At 44.9% G+C, this 22,260-nt stretch overlaps 1 protein-coding gene across 1 annotated transcript; it reads left to right on the top strand.

Annotated features, from left to right (window-relative positions):
* The first annotated feature begins 13,496 nt into the window (after window positions 1-13,496).
* Window positions 13,497-16,978, top strand: LOC125520627 (senescence/dehydration-associated protein At4g35985, chloroplastic-like). Its single transcript, XM_087534653.1, has 4 exons — window positions 13,497-14,368; window positions 15,193-15,359; window positions 16,256-16,340; window positions 16,445-16,978. Exons 1-4 carry the CDS (start codon window positions 13,614-13,616, stop codon window positions 16,638-16,640), a joined length of 1,203 nt encoding a protein of 400 aa, XP_087390779.1. The 5' UTR covers window positions 13,497-13,613; the 3' UTR covers window positions 16,641-16,978.
* Window positions 16,979-22,260: the final 5,282 nt, after the last annotated feature.

The following is a 22,260-nucleotide window of genomic DNA, read 5'->3' as shown; positions in this document are numbered from 1 at the left end:
CGGTACGGGAAATGCACATGGCCAATGGGCATGAGTTTTGGCCGAGGATGATCATATACTAAGGAGAATGTATTCACAAATTTTCAGCTCAAAAGGAGGATCCTAGGTGGTACTTGCTTTGCAAAGTACCACACTGGACAAAAATATGAATGTTGAAGCTGGGCTCAAAATAATGAATGGATTGAGCTGAAATTTGGTGGAGGATGGTTATTTGGGCATAGGAAAGTATTGTAGAAAATTCATATCATTTTGACATGCCAAAGTAGTACTTCCTTCACAATGCTCTTCTATGGACAAAAACTTGGGAAAACTAGTGAGAGAGATTGGATGAATGAAATGATCTCAAAATTGGTGTAGGTAAGTTACATAGGTATGGTCATGCGCTGGTAAATTTTCAGATCATTTGGGTAAGCCTAGCTAGTACTTACTTCACAAAGCTTCTCTCGAGGTAGAAACTTTGGAAATTTCCTGAAAAAGATTTACTAGGAAAATTTAGCTGAATATTATCATGTGGCAATGATTTGGGTATGGAAGAGTGCCCGAAAAGTTTGAGGATAATAGGAGGGGTCTATATAACACTTGCTTTGCAACGTGCCAATTTGGCCATAAAATATAAATTGAACTTGGGCTCACATAGATGATTTGACTGAGCTGCAATTTGGAGGAGGGTGATAATTTGGGCATATGAAGGAACTGTATAAATTTCATGTCATTTAGAGATATAAAAAAGGTACTTCCTTCACAATGCTTCTAGGTGGACAAAAACTTTGGAAATTTGCCGAGGAAGATTTGCTAGGCAAATGGAGCTGAATTTTGTCATGCGGTAATGATTTGGATAGGAAAGATTGCCCAAAAATTCCAAGGGCAATCAATAATATATAAATAGCACTTCCTTCATAAAGTGTTGTTGTGAACAGAATAGGAAAATGAATATTGTTGAATTAGTGTTGAACTAGGCAAGGAAGGATTTTTACATATTTGATGAAGATATGCCCCAAAGAATTTATGATATTTTTTTGGGAATTTTGGGAATGATAGAAATATAGGTTGCTTCACAACCTAGGGCAAAAACTGCCACATGGACATGACACATAGGCAAAACTGATGAGATGGCGCCTAGTCATCACAACCCACCACAATCTACAAGGCTATGACCATCTATATTGGTCATTAACAACTAAAAATAAGGCAGCGGACTAGCACTGTTTGCTTTGTGACCATTTCGTGTAAGGAAATTACGACCTTTCTGCCCAAAATGGTCGCAATGGTTTAGGGTTGGAGCCCCTGAACAGCTTTTGACCAATTGGTCTAAAATAGTCATAAATTTATGACCAATTCTTCGAGGGTCACTGACAGAAGGTCATAAGTTGACATATTTCTTATAGTGCCTTTTTGCCTTTGCGGCGAGTTTCTGTGTCCTGCTTCGCCTCATCATCATCATCATCATCATTAGCGTGAAGCTCCTGCCTGATGCCCATTGATTTCAAGTCTGCCCTTGCTTTCAGCCCATCTTTGGTCCTCTCTGGCATGTTGAGCAGGGTACCAAGCAGACTCTCGCACACGTTCTTCGTGATATGCATGGCATCAAGGTTGTGAGGCACACGGTGGATCTTCCAGTACGGCAAGTCCCAGAAAACAGACCTCATTTTCCATACCTTCAGCAGCGGCTCTGGTGCCTTTCGCTTCTTTCCCGGCTCTGGCGCCTTTTTCTTCTTTCTCGGCAGTGGGCAATCTTTCCAATTTTTCAACAGCTCGTCTATTTCCTCGCCGCTCCTCGTACGCGGGCGTTTTCGGGGTTCGGTTTCACCATCGAACAGATCCTTGCGTTTCCTCCATGGGTCATCGTCGCGAAGCCACCTTCGATGTCCCATGAACACGGTTTTCGAAGACCCGAGATCTCTATCTAGCTGGCGATACGTTGTGTCATCCATGCACCTTACGCATCCAGAAAATCCGTGGACTACCTGCCCCGCGAGATATCTGTAACCGAGATAGTCGTGCACCGTCGTGAGCAGTGCGGCTCTCATAGGGAAATATTCTTTCTCTGCGGCGTCCCATGTATTGGCTGGCGTTTTCCACAGCGTGTCTAGCTCCTCTTTCAGCAGCCCCAGATACAGATTGATGTCGTTCCCTGGTTGTTTCGGCCCTTCAAGTAGCATACTCATGTGAATGTACTTCCTCTTCATGCACAACCAGGGGGGAAGGTTGTACATCCACACAAACACAGGCCACGTGCTATGTGTGCTTCTCTGGCTGCCAAACGGATTGACTCCATCGGTGCTCGCGCGCAGCACGATGTTCCTTGGATCCTTCCCAAATTCTGGGTATTCGAAGTTCAATGCTTGCCACTGGCTCGCATCCTTAGGGTGACTCAGCATATTGTCTTTTTTATTTATCTCTGGATCATTTCCGTCATCTTCCCGCTTCTTCTCCTCCCTATTCGCGTGCGAACGCAAGAGCTTTGCTACCTTAGGGTCCGCGAAATACCGCTGCAGACGAGGAGTGATCGGAAAGTACCACACCGATTTTCGAGGAGCTTTCTTCCTCTTCTTGTATCGAGTGACGCCGCACGCCGGACATATGGTAGACTCCGCGTGCTCGTCCCGATAAATGATGCAATTGTTCATGCGCACATGGTATTTCACGTGCGGTAAATCCAGAGGACACACGATTTTCTTCGCCTCCTCGAAACTGGTCGGGCACTTGTTCCCCTTGGGAAGACGTTCGTGCCAGAATGACATGTTCTCGTCGAAGCATGCGTCGGTCATTTTGTGTTTTACCTTCATCTCCAGAGCCATGAGCGTTACTTTCAGGCGGGAATCCTTAGGCCTGCATCCTTCATACAATGGAGTAATCGCGTCTATCTCCAGTTGATCCAGCTTGGCTTTCTCTCGGGCGGCAGCTCTTGCGTTATCCGTCTGCTTGAGAAGCAGCTCTTGAATATAAGGGCCCTGCACCTAGCCTCCATCGTCGTCTGCTCCGGCATCTTCATCTTCATGATCATGCCCTTCGTCTTGATCTTCCTCATCATCATGTACGACATCTTCTACATGATGAGTGTGTACAGCATCACGGCCGTCGTGATCATGTCCTGGAGATTCTTCGTCTTCTCGCCCGCCCTCGCCGCGGTGGTACTTGTCTTGTTGCCCTTCCTCATTTCTTGCCCGGCCCCCATGGACGACTTCATAGTCATCTTCATCACCTTGCCACCGATAGCCATCCATGAAACCACGCAAGAGCAGGTGGTCCCGCACCTGCCCGGAATCCGGGTCCGCAATACGGCTCTTCAGCTTGCATCTTTGACACGGACATCTTATCTCCGTCTCATTCTTTTGAAGCATCTCGGCCTTCGCGGAGCTCAAAAACCTATTCACGATGCCTTCGGTCATCGTGCGGACCATGGTCGCCTGCGGGGTAGAGCAAAACGATATTTTAGAACCAACAAAAAATTTGGCATGACCTTCCCTAAAAATAGGACCAAAAAGAATGCATAGTGCCAAAATTCTCGCCGAAACGAAAATGAATCAACATTCCGGCAAAATATTGGCAAATATCGCATTTCAAATACCAGTACCTGCAAACACAAACATATATGCAACACCACAAACACATGCAACACCACAAACATACATAGATCTAGCTAGGCCACAGAAAGTGCATGTGCACGTTGTTGGAGCGAGCTAGGGAGAAAAAAAGTAGATCTACATCATGAAGATAGCTTTTCCCTTACTTACCTATCAAAAAAAGGTAATTTCACCACTTAATTTTGATGAATCTATGGTGGAAATGAGGTGAGGAGGAGGAGGCAGCCGAAAGCTTGGAGAAGGAGGTGGAGGGAATGAAGTGGGGAAAGTGAGTGGGTAGGTGTGGGGCTGTCCAAAATATCTTGTTGGGGTCCCAGGTTACTAATGGCGCACCACCTGCACATGCGCCATTAGTAACCCTGGTTACTAATGGCGCACCTGCAGGTGGTGCGCCATTAGTAGTTTTGCAGAAAAGTAAAATATATATATATACTAATGGCGCACTTTTACAGGGTGCGCCATTAGTAGTTTAAACTACTAATGGTGCACGGTGAGGCGGTGCGCCATTAGTAGTTTTGCAAAAAAAAGAATAAAAAAATTCAGTACTGGCGCACTCCATGTCTGGTGCGCCATTACTAGTTAGAACTAGTAATGGCGCACCGGACATAGGATGCGCCATTAGTATGTATGTAAAAAAAATTATCACTAGTGGCGGACCTGTTTTCTGGTGCGCCATTAGTGTCTTCCACACTAATGGCGCATCACCAACTGGTGAGCCATTAGTATATAGTAGTGGCGCACTACTTCCGTGGTGCGCCATTAGTGTCATTCATATCTATAGCCCTTTTCCTAGTAGTGTCGGGCATTGAGTCTTACTCAATTTCACACCTTGTAACACAGGCAAGAATCCTTTCTTTGCTTGATCCATTTTGAACTTCTTCAAAACTTTGTCAAGGTATGTGCTTTGTGAAAGTCCAATTAAGCGTCTTGATCTATCTCTATAGATATTAATGCCCAATATGTAAGCAGCTTCACCGAGGTCTTTCATTGAAAAACTCTTATTCAAGTATCCCTTTATGCTATCCAGAAATTCTATATCATTTCTGATTAGTAATATGTCATCTACATATAATATCAGAAATGCTACAGAGCTCCCACTCACTTTCTTGTAAATACAGGCTTCTCCAAAAGTCTGTACAAAACCAAATGCTTTGATCACACTATCAAAGCGTTCATTCCAACTCCGAGAGGCTTGCACCAGTCCATAAATGGATCGCTGGAGCTTGCACACTTTGTTAGCTCCCTTTGGATCGACAAAACCTTCCGGCTACATCATATACAACTCTTCTTCCAGAAATCCATTCAGGAATGCAGTTTCGACATCCATCTGCCAAATTTCATAATAATAAAATGCGGCAATTGCTAACATGATTCGGACAGACTTAAGCATCGCTACGGGTGAGAAGGTCTCATCGTAGTCAATCCCTTGAACTTGTCGAAAACCTTTTGCGACAAGTCGAGCTTTGTAGACAGTAACATTACCGTCAGCGTCAGTCTTCTTCTTGAAGATCCATTTATTCTCAATTGCTTGCCGATCTTTTGGCAAGTCAACCAAAGTCCACACTTTCTTCTCATACATGGATCCCATCTCAGATTTCATGGCTTCAAGCCATTTTGCAGAATCTAGGCTCACCATCGCTTCTCCATAGTTCGTAGGTTCATCATGATCTAGTAGCATGACTTCCAGAATAGGATTACCGTACCACTATGGTGCGGATCTTACTCTGGTTGATCTACGAGGTTCAGTAGTATCTTGTTCTGAAGTTTCATGATCATCATCATTAGCTTCCTCACTAATTGGTGTAGGTGTCACAGAAACCGGTTTCTGTGATGTACTACTTTCCAATAAGGGAGCAGGTACAGTTACCTCATCAAGTTCTACTTTCCTCCCACACACTTCTTTCGAGAGAAACTCATTCTCTAGAAAGTTTCCGAATTTAGCAACAAAAGTCTTGCCTTCGGATCTGTGATAGAAGGTGTATCCAATAGTTTCCTTTGGATATCCTATGAAGACACATTTCTCTGATTTGGGTTCGAGCTTATCAGGTTGAAGTTTTTTCACATAAGCATCGCAGCCCCAAACTTTCAGAAACGACAACTTTGGTTTCTTGCCAAACCACAGTTCATAAGGCGTCGTCTCAACGGATTTTGATGGTGCCCTATTTAACGTGAATGTGGCCGTCTCTAAAGCATAACCCCAAAACGATAGCGGTAAATCAGTAAGAGACATCATAGATCGCACCATATCAAGTAAAGTACGATTACGACGTTCAGACACACCATTACGCTGTGGTGTTCCGGGTGGCGTGAGTTGCGAAACTATTCCGCATTGTTTCAAATGTACACCAAACTCGTAACTCAAATATTCTCCTCCACGATCAGATCGTAGGAATTTATTTTCTTGTTACGATGATTTTCAACTTCACTCTGAAATTCTTTGAACTTTCCAAATGTTTCAGACTTATGTTTCATTAAGTAGATATACCCATATCTGCTTAAGTCATCTATGAAGGTGAGAAAATAACGATATCCGCCACGAGCCTCAACATTCATCGGACCACATACATCTGTATGTATGATTTCCAACAAATCTTTTGCTCTCTCCATAGTACCGGAGAACGGTGTTTTTGTCATCTTACCCATAAGGCACGGTTCGCAAGTACCAAGTGATTCATAATCAAGTGGTTCCAAAAGTCCATCAGTATGGAGTTTCTTCATGCACTTTACACCGATATGACCTAAACGGCAGTGCCACAAATAAGTTGCACTATCATTATCAACTCTGCATCTTTTGGCTTCAACATTATGAATGTGTGTGTCACTACTATCGAGATTTAATAAGAATAGACCATTCTTCATGGGTGCATGACCATAAAAGATTTTACTCATATAAATAGAACAACCATTATTCTCTGATTTAAATGAATAACCATCTCACATCAAACAAGATCCAGATATAATGTTCATGCTCAACGCTGGCACCAAATAACAATTATTTAGGTCTAATACTAATCCCGAAGGTAGATGTAGAGGTAGCGTGCCGACTGCGATCACATCGACTTTGGAACCATTTCCCACGCGCATCGTCACCTCGTCCTTAGCCAATCTTCGCTTAATCCGTAGTCCCTGTTTCGAGTTGCAAATGTTAGCAACAGAACCAGTATCAAATACTCAGGTGCTACTGCGAGCATTAGTAAGGTACACATCAATAACATGTATATCGCATATACCTTTGTTCACCTTGCCATCCTTCTTATCCGCCAAATACTTGGGGCAGTTCCGCTTCCAGTGACCAGTCTGCTTGCAGTAGAAGCACTCAGTTTCAGGCTTAGGTCCAGATTTGGGTTTCTTCTCTTGAGCAGAAACTTGCTTGCTGTTCTTTTTGAAGTTCCCCTTCTTCTTCCCTTTGCCCTTTTTCTTGAAACTAGTGGTCTTGTTGACCATCAACACTTGATGCTCCTTCTTGATTTCTACCTCCGCAGCTTTCAGCATTGCGAAGAGCTCGGGAATAGTCTTATTCATCCCTTGCATATTATAGTTCATCACGAAGCTCTTGTATCTACGTGGCAGTGATTATTCACGCAATCATCTGGAAGATTAACTCCCAATTGAATCAAGTGATTATTATACCCAGACATTTTGAGTATATGCTCACTCACAGAACTGTTCTCCTCCATCTTGCAGCTATAGAACTTATTGGAGACTTCATATCTCTCAATCCGGGCATTTGCTTGAAATATTAACTTCAACTCCTGGAACATCTCATATGCTCCATGACGTTCAAAACGTCGTTGAAGTCCCGATTCTAAGCCGTAAAGCATGGCACACTGAACTATCGAGTAGTCATCAGCTTTGCTCTGCCAGACGTTCATAACATCTGGTGTTGCTCCAGCAGCAGGCCTGGCACCCAGCGGTGCTTCCAGGACTTAATTCTTCTGTGCAGCAATGAGGATAATCCTCAAGTTACGTACCCAGTCCGTGTAATTGCTACCATCATCTTTCAACTTTGCTTTCTCAAGGAACGTATTAAAATTCAACGGAACAACAGCACAGGCCATCTATCTACAATCAAACATAAACAGGCAAGATACTATCAGGTACTAAGTTCATGATAAATTTAAGTTCAATTAATCATATTACTAAAGAACTCCCACTTAGATAGACATCCCTCTAATCCTCTAAGTGATCACGTGATCCAAATCAACTAAACCATGTCCGATCATCACGTGAGATGGAGTAGTTTCATTGGTGAACATCACTATGTTGATCATATCTACCATATGATTCACGCTCGACCTTTCGGTCTCCGTGTTCCGAGGCCATATATGTATATGCTTGGCTCGTCAAGTATAACCTGAGTATTCCGCGTGTGCAACTGTTTTGCACCTGTTGTATTTGAACGTAGAGCCTATCACACCTGACCATCACGTGGTGTCTCAGCACGAAGAACTTTCGCAACGGTGCATACTCAGGGAGAACACTTCTTGATAATTAGTGAGAGATCATCTTAAAATGCTACTGTCAATCAAAGCAAGATAAGATGTATAAAAGATAAACATCACATGCAATCAATATAAGTGATATGATATGGCCATCATCATCTTGTGCTTGTGATCTCCATCTTCGAAGCATCGTCATGATCACCATCGTCACCGGCGTGACACCTTGATCATCATCATAGCATCGTTGTCGTCTTGCCAATCTTATGCTTCCACGACTATCACTACCGCTTAGTGATAAAGTAAAGCATTACAGCACAATTGCATTCCATACAATAAAGCGACAACCATATGGCTCCTGCCAGTTGCCGATAACTCAGTTACAAAACATGATCATCTCATACAATAAAATTTAGCATCATGTCTTGACCATATCACATCACAACATACCCTGCAAAAACAAGTTAGACGTCCTCTACTTTGTTGTTACAAGTTTTACGTGGCTGCTACGGGCTTAGCAAGAACCGTTCTTACCTACGCATCAAAACCACAACGATAGTTTGTCAAGTTGGTGCTGTTTTAACCTTCGCAAGGACCGGGCGTAGCCACACTTGGTTCAACTAAAGTTGGAGAAACTGAAACCCGCTAGCCACCTTTGTGCAAAGCACGTCGGCAGAACCGGTCTCGTGTAAGCGTACGCGTAATGTCGGTCCGGGCCGCTTCGTCCAACAATACCGCCGAACCAAAGTATGACATGCTGGTAAGCAGTATGACTTATATCGCCCACAACTCACTTGTGTTCTACTCGTGCATATAACATCAACGCATAAAACCTAGGCTCGGATGCCACTGTTGGGGAATGTAGTAATTTCAAAATTTTCCTACGCACACGCAAGATCATGGTGATGCATAGCAACGAGAGGGGAGAGTGTGATCTACGTACCCTCGTAGACCGACAGCGGAAGCGTTATGACAACGCGGTTGATGTAGTCGTACGTCTTCACGGCCCGACCGATCAAGCACCGAAACTACGGCACCTCCGAGTTCTAGCACACGTTCAGCTCAATGATGATCCCCGGACTCCGATCCAGCAAAGTGTCGGGGAAGAGTTCCGTCAGCACGACGGCGTGGTGACGATCTTGATGTTCTACTGTCGCAGGGCTTCGCCTAAGCACCACTACAATATTATCGAGGACTATGGTGGAAGGGGGCACCGCACACGGCTAAGAGAACGATCTTAGAGATCAACTTGTGTGTCTAGGGGTGCCCCCTGCCCCCGTATATAAAGGAGCCAAGGGGGGTGCGGCCGGCCCTAGGAGGAGGCGCGCAGGAGGAGTCCTACTCCTATCGGGAGTAGGACTCCCCCCTTTCCCTAGTTGGATTAGGACTTGGGGAAGAAGGAAGAGAGGGAAGAAAGGAAAGGGGGGGGCGCCGCCCCCCTCCTTGTCCAATTCGGACTTGGGGGGGGGGAGGGGGGCGCGGCAGCACCTAGGCCTCCTCTCCTCTTCCTCCACTAGGCCCATTAAGGCCCATTAGGTTACCGGGGGGTTCCGGTAACCTCCCAGTACTCCAGTAAAATGCCGATTTCACCCGGAACACTTCCGATGTCCAAACATAGGCTTCCAATATATCAATCTTTATGTCTCAACCATTTCGAGACTCCTCGTCATGTCCGTGATCACATCTGGGACTCCGAACTAACTTCGGTACATCAAAATATATAAACTCATAATGAAACTGTCATCGTAACGTTAAGCGTGCGGACCCTACGGGTTCGAGAACAATTTAGACATGACCGAGACATGTCTCCGGTCAATAACCAATAGCGAAACCTGGATGCTCATATTGGCTCCCACATATTCTACGAAGATCTTTTATCGGTCAGACCGCATAACAACATACTTTGTTCCCTTTGTCATCGGTATGTTACTTGCTCGAGATTCGATCGTCGGTATCTCAATACCTAGTTCAATCTCGTTACCGGCAAGTCTCTTTACTCGTTTCGTAATACATCATCTCACAACTAACTCATTAGTTGCAATGCTTGCAAGGCTTATGTGATGTGCATTACCGAGAGGGCCCAGAGATACCTCTCCGACAATCGGAGTGACAAATCCTAATCTCGAAATACGCCAACCCAACATGTACCTTTGGAGACACCTGTAGAGCTCCTTTATAATCACCCAGTTACGTTGTGACGTTTGGTAGCACACAAAGTGTTCCTCCGGCAAACGGGAGTTGCATAATCTCATAGTCATAGGAACATGTATAAGTCATGAAGAAAGCAATATCAACATACTAAATGATCGGGTGCTAAGCTAATGGAATGGGTCATGTCAATCACATCATTCTCCTAATAATGTGATCCCGTTAATCAAATGACAACACATGTCTATGGTTAGGAAACATAACCATCTTTGATTAACGAGCTAGTCAAGTAGAGGCATACTAGTGACGTTTAGTTTGTCTATGTATTCACACAAGTATTATGTTTCCAGATAATACAATTCTAGCATGAACAATAAACATTTATCATGATATAAGGAAATAAAATAATAACTTTATTATTGCCTCTAGGGCATATTTCCTTCACTTCGCGCTTCTTCTCCTCCCTATCCGCGTGCCAACGCAGGAGCTTTGCTAGCTTAGGGTCCGCAAAATACCGCTGCAGATGAGTGATCGGAAAGTACCACACCACTTTTCGAGGAGCTTTCTTCCTCTTCTTGTATCGAGTGACGCCGGACACCGGACATATGGTAGACTCCGCGTGCTCGTCCCGATAAATGATGCAATTGTTCATGCACACATGGTATTTCACGTGCGGTAAATCCAGAGGACACACGATTTTCTTCGCCTCCTCGAAACTGGTCGGGCACTTGTTCCCCTTGGGAAGACGTTCGTGCCAGAATGACATGTTCTCGTCGAAGCATGCGTCGGTCATTTTGTGTTTTATCTTCATCTCCAGAGCCATGAGCGTTACTTTTAGGCGGGCATCCTCGTGCTTGCATCCTTCATACAATGGAGTAACCGCGTCTATTTCTAGTTGATCCAGCTTGGCGTTCTCTCGGGCGGCAGCTCTTGCGTTATCTGTCTGCTTGAGAAGCAGCTCTTGAATATAAGGGTCCTGCACCCAGCCCATCGATGGTCCATCGTCGTCTGCTCCGGCATCTTCATCTTCATGATCATGCCCTTCGTCTTGATCTTCCTCATCATCATGTCCGGCATCACTGTCGTGATCATGTCCTGGAGATTCTTCGTCTTCTCGCCCGCCCTCGCCGCGGTGGTACTTGTCTTGTTGCCCTTCCTCATTTCTTGCCCGGCCCCCATGGACGACTTCATAGTCATCTTCATCACCTTGCCACCGATAGCCATCCATGAAACCATGCAAGGGCAGGTGGTCCCGCACCTGCCCGGAATCTGGGTCCGCGATAAGGCTCTTCAGCTTGCATCTTCGACACGGACATCTTATCTCCGTCTCATTCTTTTGAAGCATCTCGGCCTTCGCGGAGCTCAAAAACCTATTCACGATGCCTTCGGTCATCGTGCGGACCATGGTCGCCTGCGGGGTAGAGCAAAACGATATTTTAGAACCAAGAAAATTTTTGGCATGACTTTGCCTAAAAATAGGACAAAAAAGAATGCACAGTGCCAAATTCTCGCCGAAACGGAAATGAATCAACATTCCGGCAAAATATTGGCAACTATCGCATTTCAAATACCGGTACCTGCAAACACAAACATATACGCAACACCTTAAACATACGTAGATCTAGCTAGGCCATAAAAAGTGCATGCGCACGTTGTTGGAGGGAGAAAAAAGTAGATCTACAACATAAAGAAAGCTTTCCCCCTTACTTACCTATCAAAAAGGTAATTTAACCACTTAATTTGGATGAATCTATGGTGCAAATGAGGTGAGGAGGAGGAGGCAGCCGAGACAAGCTGGGAGGAGGAGGAGGGGAGAATGAAGTGGAGAAAGTGAGTGTGGTAGGTGGCTGTCCAAAATATCTAGCTGGTCTCAGGTTACTAATGGCGCACCACCGTGTGTTTGGTGCGCCATTAGTAACGAGGACACTAATGGCGCACCTGTATCTGGTGCGCCACTGCTATATAGCACTGACGCATCACATACATGGTGCGTCATTAATGTCCATATCAGCTATAGCCCTTTTCCTAGTAGTGTCCAAATCAGACTTTATATGAATTTTGGGTTATATATTTTCCGCTTAGTTCTTTAGAATGAAACTACTTTGATCTTGTTGATCGTCTTGCCTAAATGCATACCACCTGGCAAACTAATATTGTTGATTGTGTTATTTAATTGTATCGGTGGCCTTGATTTTTTGTTTCTTTTATTATTAAAAGTTCGCCCCAGGTAACTTCGAATCCTAGATCCGCGACTGTCCATACGCCTCCCCTCTTTCCTGAAATGGGCCACCCTAATTACCCCGTAACCCATCCCCTAATCTTCTATACTCGCTTTGTACCATACTCTATCCTTTTCGGTTTATAAGGCTTATCTCAAAATTTTAGTTTTTTCATTTTATAAGGCTCAATTTGGTTGTTCCCCATCACATGTTCAGACTTCAAGGTGCATTAAATCATTGCATGCAAGTAGTAAGAGAAAATTGACCAATGCATGCACTTTATGTATGCATGCATTGCAATTAATGCATTCGTAAACACAATTTTTTGAGAAAAACAAAAGCATTAATTGGGTGCTTTTGCAAACTAGAAAAAATATTCCACCACTCATCATCTATCTTGGTAGTTGAGATTTTTGAATTGAGCCTTATGAACCGGAAAGGAGGGAGTAATATATATCGTTTTAGCAGTTTAATTTGAGCTGCTAAAATGACATATATTATATGATGCAGAGGTAGTACATAACCTGCTGCCTACTTTCCAAATGGGGAGATCCCAGCCTATCGGAAATTGAGCGTGCGTGCTAGCAACGCCCCCATTTGCATGACTAGATTGTTCATAGATTTCTAGAGATTTATCTACACTATAATTTGGAGGAAAAGTACCACCCTCCTAGGTCTATTCGTGCAATATCTGTATTTTTCTTGTGGCGTCAACTGTCAAGCGATATTTGATTGATCTTGTCCTTGAAGTTGCTTCGTCACGGAGGAAAACTCCATGCTTGGAGTACGTCTACGAGTGTGGGTGTGGCCACGCACGCCCCACCGCTAGCTATTGGTGGTGAAACAACCCCCGCGTGCGCCGACCACGCTCAGCTCCCAACCGAAGCCACCTCACCGACAGTGGGGTCGACATACCGCCAGGAGCCTAAGCAAACAAAGCGTTGGCCCCACAAGTCATAGACCAGAGAGTGTTGCCCTGAATCGCACAACCCAACCAATTAACAAATCAAACCTGCAGCCGGGCCCCACCACTCCCCACCGCGTGGACCCGGCCGGCCAACGCCACGTCGCCACGTACGCGGCGGGGATCCCCTATACAAGGGGCCACGCCACCGCCGACGTGCCGTCGCCGTCCTCGCCGTCGCCTTCCCCAATCCCCACGGCTCTCCCTCCTCCTCCGCCACTCCTCCCCGCCTTAAAGCTCTCCCGCATTGCAATCCCCCATGGCCTCCTACACCCGCCCGAACCCCGCCAACCCTAGTAGCCCGGCCCCGTCGGCGCCGCCGCTCTACCCGTCGCTCACCATGGCGGACCTGGCGCCGGTCGAGATCCCGCGGTCCCCGGCCTCCCCCGACGCGCCGGCGCCGTCGGACGACGTGCTGCTGCGCGCCCCCGGCGCGCAGCTCCACCTAATCGACCGCCAGCGCAGCCACCCGCTGGCCGCCGGCGACCTCTCCCTCCACCGCATCCGCGCCGGCGACACCTCCCTCGCCGCCATCGCGGCCCTGGGACCCGTCCAGTGGCCGCTCGCCCGCGACGTCGCCGCCGTCAAGCTCGACCCGCGCCACTACTCCTTCTCCTTCGCCGTCCCCGCCTCCGCCGACGACCCGGCCCCCGAGCCGCTCCACTACGGCCTCACGCTCTCCGCCCCCGACCCGCGCCTCGACGCCCTGCTCGGCGCCTACACCAGGTTCTCCGCCCACTCCGTGGCCGGCAGCGAGGGGCTCGCCGACGGGGTGCGCGGCGAGGTGGAGGCCGCCGCGTACTGGACCGCCGTCGCGCCCAACGTCGAGGAGTACGGCAGCGCCGTCGCCAGGGCCATCGCGTCCGGCGCCGAGAACGTCGCCAAGGGGATCCTGTGGTGCGGGGTGATGACCGTCGACAGGCTCCGGTGGGGGCAGGAGGTTCTCAGGAAGAGGATTCAGCCCGGCGATACCGAGGCCGAGGTCAGTCCGGAGATGCTCAGGCGGATCAAAAGGTAGTGCTTTCTTTCTCAGTTCTTCATACTGAATCTGTTTCTAATTTGCAGTCATGCGAATTTATTCAGTGCAATTTGTGATGCATAATGAGTAAATGCTTCAGATTTTGGGCACATCACAGTTCATAGTTAGATTAGATTAGTAGCTTAAATCGTGATGCAATCTGCCATGATGGGTATCTCATTTCCATTCAAAGGTAGCACTGTTTTTCTTAGATTTTTCATACCAAATGTGTTTTTGATTTGCAGTCACAGTTCAGTAGAATTTGTGCTGTAGGAGGAAATTCTTCAGGCTTTGAGCATGTCGCACTTCATAGTTAGATTAGATTAGTAGTTTAAATCGTGATGCCATGTGCCATCATCGGTATCTCATTTCCATTTGCTGATATTTCAGTTGTGTCAAAAATCTTTATGATTATTATGGATAATCTCCCCAAATTATTCATGCAATTGTGCTGACACTTGCTGTTTGGCATCCCGTTCCCTGGTGCTATGTCAAACTTGGCTGGTTAGTCCTGTTCTGATGGTGATTGGTGAATTATAGCTATGGCTTGATGCCGTGATTGCGTATTATATCATATAGGAAGAATCACAAGCACTCATGTCAAAAGGCTCTGTGATTGTAGGCAGCTGCATTTTGGTGAATTTTGCCACTGGACTTAAACTTGTGCTCCTTATTTTGAGATTTCTGGCGTTGCTCTGCTTTTATGTTTTTAGGCTTCCTTGTGCTTAATTACACAATTTGAGAATACGTAATTTCAGTCAAATACTCATATTTCTGGTACTGTCGGTCTGAAAGAATATGTGCATGTGATTGTTGGCAGGGCTAAGAAGGTGACAAAAATGTCCGAGAAAGTGGCAACTGGAATACTGTCTGGAGTTGTGAAGCTTACTAGCTCTGTTACAAGCTCATTGGTTAACTCAAAAGCTGGCAAGAAGTTCTTCAGCCTATTGCCTGGAGAGGTTATTCTTGCTTCACTTGATGGATTTGGTATGTGATCCTTTTCTTGAAAATAATGTGACCTAAGTTAGTATTGGTGGTAGTACATCTTGTGCTGTTGGTAAGGTAGTTGCCATGTGAATCATGAAAAAGATGCCAACTTTCACTATACCATGAAACATGAACAATATACCATACGGGCACATTTAATTTGAACTTGCCTACAGAAGTGTAGAAACATCACCTAAGTTTTACTAGTTGAAAGTAAGCAGCCTGTGGGTGTTCTTTAGTGGCCATTTAACCCCTGGTACTCTACAATTAGGAAGGGGAGTAAATCGGTTGGCAATTATCTTTTTCCTTGTACCCTCTATTCTCTATGTTATACACATTATGTCTTGCTTCAGTCCTACATTAAAAATGGTTAATTACTGCTGCTTCTCTTCGCAAAAAGGTTGTGAACGTTAATTGAGCTATCAGCTACTGGCACCATATTCATAGCGAAATCACTGGCAGCGATTACTTATAGTACAGACACCCAGTGGTGATGCCATCAAGTTCTATACAGTGAAAATGGCTATTGTTTACTCTATATGCTAGTTGAACTTGCCTCAGTATATTGGAGTGAACTCTGTTGCCAACTGCCACTATACTTCCTTAAATCTGAATATTTGGGGCTCCTTAAATCTGAATATTAGGGATGCCGGCTCTCATGAAACATTTATGTGAATCTTGTAAGTGATAACATGATCTCCTAGGAGCACATTGTGATCTGCACTTGCTCTTGCAAAATAGTTTCTATCAAATAATCTGCTCAGTTGTTTCTAACTTTTAGTTGTATGGAATTTCTGTGTGCCTGAACATCATTCTTGAAAATAACAGGGGAACTTACTTTCTTCTGGTGTTTGATTATGCCAGCCCGCTTATGTATATTTCACTGGTGTCAACAGGCAAGATTTCTGACGCCGTAGAAGTGGCTGGGAAGGATGTGCTATCAACATCGTCGACGGTGACGACCGGTCTTGTATCCCACAAGTACGTGTTATTCTACCTCATATCCTTGTTTCTACTCCCTCTTGGTTCTTGGACCAGAACATGGAGCACTTCCCCTCACACCATCCTTCTTCTTTGTTCGTCAGGTACGGAGAGAAAGCTGCTGCGGCAACCAACGAAGGGCTCGATGCGGCAGGCCACGCCATCGGAACGGCGTGGGCTGTGTTCAAGCTCCGGCAGGCATTGAACCCGAAGAGCGTCCTGAAACCCACGTCGCTCGCCAAGTCCAGCATCAAGGCTGGAGCCGCGGAGCTCCGGGCGAAGAGCAGCAAGAGCAAGTAGGGTCTGAAGCAGTCTTCGCCGCAGCCGGTGGTATTGGGGCCTGACGAGATCAGAAGCTTGCATACCCTGTCAGTCCCCGCTGATGTGCCGCCTTGTTTGTAGATATGTGTGCTGGAAACAGAGAACAACCTGCCTGTCATGTCTTTCGCTCTGCTGATGTGCTTCCTAGTGGAGTATCTGTTGCTTAGTTTCGTTATGTGCTCTGTCTGGAGTATCTGTTGCTTAGTTTCGTTATGTGCTCGGTCTGTCGATGAAATGGAGTAGGTTCACTGGATTTTACTGCTGTTATTGTGGTGTTGGCCCTTGCTGTAATGCTGAAGGCCTAAGCTTGAACTGAATGGTTGATGCTTTTTCCAAAATTGTTGTAGCGAAATAAAAATATGCTTTAACTAAGCAGTACGAAATTATAAGAAAGTTGAAGCAGGAAATTGCTTTTGGAGGCAGAGCTCCATGAAGGCCTCCACATGCAAAATTCAAAATTCGTGAAAGTCATATTTTCACATTTTAAAAAATTCTGAAAAAAATACAGATATAGATGAAGGCTGCACAAGTGTATAAATTTTTAGGATGAAATATGTTGAAATGAGGGCCGTGAAACAAAAATCTGAGGCTTTTTAACACATGATATTATTCGTCCTCGCAGAGCATGGATTTGTACTATTATTTTGCACAGTTCACATTTCAACATATTTCTCTGAAATTTTACACACTGACACCACTCATCCTTGTTCCTCCGTTTCTAAATATAGTATGTATAGTTTTTGGCACAGAAATTAAAAAACGCACATGAAGAAAAAATTTCACAAGTTTTGGATGAGATTACACATGACTGATTGAGAAAATAGAAAAGCTTGTCTGATATAAGAAAATGTAATCAAATCCCTAAAAAAATTATTCAAACGAGTGGTGTAACACAATACATCTTATATTTTGGAATTTTTCTTAACTTTTTTTTATCAAAAGGGGTCTTCCCCCACCCCACTTTTATAGAAAACGAGGAAAGCAAGTCACGGTGACTGTTACAAGCAATCGGGTCTACAGGAAGTGGTCGACCAGAGAATAGAAATGCAACTCTACATCTTAAAGCGCTAGCCCGAAAAACTGAAACAAGAAACTGCTAAGCAAGAGTCTAGTGCCACGCAGGGCAAACACCGAAACCACCAGCCAAGCAATACAGAATGTTCCTCAGAGAATAGAACAACCATCAACTTGCTCGCGAGATCATCCCGAATGAGCTTTCAGCATGTTTCCACCCCGGGTCCTCTTTGCACACGCTCTCAGTTCCCAACCCAAGCGATCCTGAGCAGCTCGCCTCTTTAACGGTCCAGAAGCTGGAGGCAGCGTCGTAGCAGCACTGATTGATCGCCTCCGCAGAGAATCTTCCACCGGTGTCGAGAAAAGTTGATCCTCTCCAAGATCACACGAGTGCTTGTCCACGGTATGCCCTGAAAACAAATATCATTATGCATAATCCAAATGCCCCAAATGGCAGCAACACAAGCAATGTTAATAACAGTTTTCTTGTTGTTCATTTCCCAGAATGAAAATAACTCAGTCATATTTTTAGGAATATTGAATCCAAAAACTTCAACAACATCAATCCAGATCTATTTGGCCACCACACACTCAAAGAACAGGTGATGAACCGATTCATTCTCATTACAAAATAAGCAGTTTAAATTCTCTACCACCCTCCTCTTGTTTAGGTTGTCTCAGGTGAGAACTTTATTATTAAAAGCCAACCACACAAAGACCAAGTATATGTTTGGTACAACAATTTTTCAGAATTTTTTCCAAAGTGGGGTAGAGACCCCACCCCAGTTAATCATGTTGTAAAAGGATCTGACCGAGTAGATCCCTAATGGTTCCAACAGCCAAACAGGGTGATCCTCCTCATTGGTCAGTTGTTTGGTAGAGATGACCTGAATCAGGTCGTGCCATTTTTTCATAAATTCAGCATCTACACATCTACTAAAGGTGAGCTTTAGGTTGGTACGATCCCACACCTCAGACACTACACATTGTTGCTGTTGACAAATCTCATAAACCCCCCAAAATTGAGTTTTCAGGGAAGAATCCCTCACCCAGGTGTTATCCCAGAAGCTGACTTATCACCATTATCCAAATTCCATCTAAAAAGGGTCTTATGCCTTCAAAGGGCCAGGTAACCCCTTTCCAAAGGGGCGAACCCACATCCTGTTTAGCCCACAACAAATTAGGTTTATTAGTTTTATATTTATAATCTATCAATCTCACCCAATCTTCATCCTGATTCATGAAGTATCTTTTAGCCCAAGAGGCTAACAAAGCCATGTTAAACTCTCTTAAATTGGGTACCCCCAAGCCACCAAGCTGATTAGAGTTAATTAAGGGGGTCTATTAATTAATGAAAGATGGAGAGGGATTCCTGGAACATGCATGAGGACGCCTTGATTAAATTAGTGAATTAATTAAATTAATTAATGAAGGCGAGGATTTGTGCGGAAGGATTCAAATCAGCATAGTGTGTCCCGACGATACATGATTTTCTCGTATTGTACTGACTAAAAAATTATATTATGATTATGTTAATTCTCAAACCACTACTCGAGCAAATGTACACACTAACTATTCACTTTTAATATGCTGTAAAAAACTATTCACTTTTAATATAGTTTGTAGTTTTTTTTGTGCATTGATATAACACATATAATTTCCCATAAAAAAGATGACGCACATAAAAAAAATTGCAGGTGTCTATGGTCCGGCTCTATCACGTTGGACGTCAAGAAGACCGTGGTGTAGGAGCTAGAGACAAACACCCGTTTCAACTACGGCCGGGGCTCCGCCCGTCCGGGCTGTCACCATCAAGATAGAGGTCAGCATCATGGATGGCTATGGACAACTTATCTGATACAAGGAACCCCATCTCCCTCTCTTTGTCAATCGCATATCTAGCGTAGAGATCACATTTTGCGCTCGCAAAGGTTTCAGGTTTTGCTTGAAAACTAGAATTACATCAATTGGTCACATTATTACAAATGTTTTGTATAACTGACCACCCACCATTGTTGAATAGATGGATAGCTTGGTCATCGTTTGTGACGGCAGCAAAGATTAGAATTGACAACATGGATGGGTGGGACGTGCAAGCATTTGTTTCTCCCGTTGCAAAATGGGTGGGGCGTGCAAGCATTTGTTTCTCCCGTTGCAATGCACAGACACATTTGCTAGTTATGGCCAAAACATAAATCTTTATCTTTATTTTTATTTCTATCTTTATCTTTATCTAATATTAAAAGGAGCATTGTTTCTCCACTTTTTTTATAATAAAAAGAGGCTTCATACGTCGTCTACACGAAAAAAGACTTCCTACCTCGTCCGCACGCCTCGATCTGTTCGTTCATTTGCTTTTCTTTACAAGTCGATGTATTCGTTCGCGAAATCACTAATTAAGGAGTACTCGTTGCAAAGAACACTCCACTTTCCCAGGTCACGACAAATGGCGCACATGCAACGCGCCACTTGTCACAACCTGGGAGTTTTCCCTTTTTTTCGTAGATCCGTTTATTCAAAACGTTTTATCTCTTAAACCGTGCGTCCAAATCTCAAACCATTTTCATCATTGAATTCCTCGCGTCGAGATCTTCAAAACTAGATCCCATGTTGATAGGTTTTGACGAACTTTTTTTTCACGAAAGAACGGACGAAAACAACCGGGCGAAAAAACCGAACCGGGAGCATGGTTTTTTCCCTTTCCGAAAGAGGCACGCCCGTGCCTCTCGCAAAATCACAACCGTGTCTCTCGTAGAAACAAAACCGTGACTCTCGTGGAAGGAAAAAAAAAACTGAAAACGCGTTTTTTTTCGTTTCCGAGAGGCACGGCCGTGACTCTCGCGAAAGTAAAACCGTGACTCTCGCGAAAGAAAAAAACAGAAAACACGTATTTTTCCCCTTTCCGAAAGGCATGACCGTGACTTTCGCGTAAGCACAACCGTGCCTCTCGCGGAAGCAAAACCGTGACTCACACAAAAGGAAAAAAAATAGAAAACACGTTTTGTTTTTTCCTTTCCGAGAGGCACGGCCGTGACTCTCGCGAAAAAAAATAACAGAAAACGTGCTTTTTCTCTTTTCCGAAAGGCACGGCCGTGACTCTCGATAAAGCACAACCGTGCCTCTCACGGAAGAAAAACCTTGACTTTTGCGAAAGGAAGAAAACACGTTTTTTCGCGAAATTTTTTTTTTAAATTTTTTTTGATCGAAAAGCTAAGAAAGACTGGGGGAAAACCAAAACATCGAAAAAACCAAAAAAAACCGTTTAAAAAGCCGAAAACGCGTGCGAAAAAAAAATAAATCCGAAGGGAGCGTCCAGAGCGCGACACGTGGCGAATGGCTGAGAGCGCGCCAAGTGGCGCTGATAGTTGCGAGGCTCCCGAAGGAGCGCTCGTTAACTTTTTTTTTGAGCAACAAACTAGGCTTTATTCATAAGTTGGTATTGCTACCGGTATTACAGAAGTATCATGTGGTTGCCCCAACCAAATATGGCGACCATGATCTAATTTTACAGCATGCCTAGCTAGTTTATGAGGCTCAAAATTCGAGACTCTAGATTCAAACTTAAAACAGCAAGAAGTAAAAGAAGAATGCCATGAAATAATCTCTTTTACAACTGCACCATAGTTTCCACCTGACTTCTCTTTGATATGCTTCACCACCTCTTGACAGTCGGACGCAATCACGATGTTCTGGAGCCCCAGGTCTTCCGCTAGCGACAATCCTTCTCTGCACGCCATAGCTTCCAAAGTTGGCGGATCAATCAGTCCTCTAGTAACAAGCACCGAAGACCTCAAGTAGTGCCCGTTATTGTTCCTACAAACTGCGGCAGCTGCACCTACTCCACGGAAAACAGCGGCGTCAACATTGATCTTAGCAGTATCACCAGTAGCCGGAATCCATTTCCTTGGTGCAGCAGTAACTGGGATGTTAACACGGAACGGTATTGAATTCTTTTCCACATCCAACTCTGATAAGAAATGAGTGATGAACATGTAAGTGGATAAAGGGCTTTGATGCAACCCTTCATGGATCAGCTTCCGTCTCGCATATCATATGGCCCAAAGGGTAACTGCTACTTTGGTGAACTTGTCATGAGAAAGTTTTCCGATCATAGTGAATAACCACTTCTTTGCATCATTTTCAGTATTACTTCGCAGATCATCAATTAGCTCCTGATCCACCAATGACCAAACACACCGGGCAGCAGTACACTCAATCAAACTATGCTTCTAAGAGTCTGGAGTTCCACAAATGGCACACGAGCTGCTTGTGGTCATATTCCGATGCAATCTGACATCTTCCGTTGGGATAGATTGACGAGTCTCCACAAAAAGACCCTGATTTTAACAGGGACCGTCGTTTTCCAAAGCCGCTTCCAGTCCGTCTGAGGAGCGCTCGTTAACTAGTTGCTCCCATTAGTTCGTCACTCGCCTGAGACGAGTTAGCTTCAGGCCCACCACGAAAAACGTCTGGCCCATCAAACAACTAGAGCACAGGCCACAATCTTAATGGGCCGGTCCCCACCATGAAAAACGTCTGGCCCATCAAACAACCAGAGCGCAGGCCACAATCTTAATGGGCCGAT

This window comes from Triticum urartu, chromosome 7A (assembly GCF_056163025.1).
Source record: "Triticum urartu cultivar PI428250 chromosome 7A, HENAU_Tu73, whole genome shotgun sequence".
In the NCBI taxonomy this organism is placed as follows: Eukaryota; Viridiplantae; Streptophyta; class Magnoliopsida; order Poales; family Poaceae; genus Triticum; species Triticum urartu.
Note: the sequence above shows the minus strand (reverse complement) of the source record. Positions and strands in the feature narration are given on the sequence as shown.

Coding starts and splice junctions, on each gene's coding strand:
- LOC125520627 (XM_087534653.1), top strand. CDS start 13,614: ATGGCCTCCTACACCCGCCCGAACCCCGCCAACCCTAGTAGCCCGGCC. Junction 15,360..16,255: donor TGCTTCACTTGATGGATTTG/GTATGTGATCCT, acceptor TGGTGTCAACAG/GCAAGATTTCTGACGCCGTA. Junction 16,341..16,444: donor ACCGGTCTTGTATCCCACAA/GTACGTGTTATT, acceptor TTTGTTCGTCAG/GTACGGAGAGAAAGCTGCTG.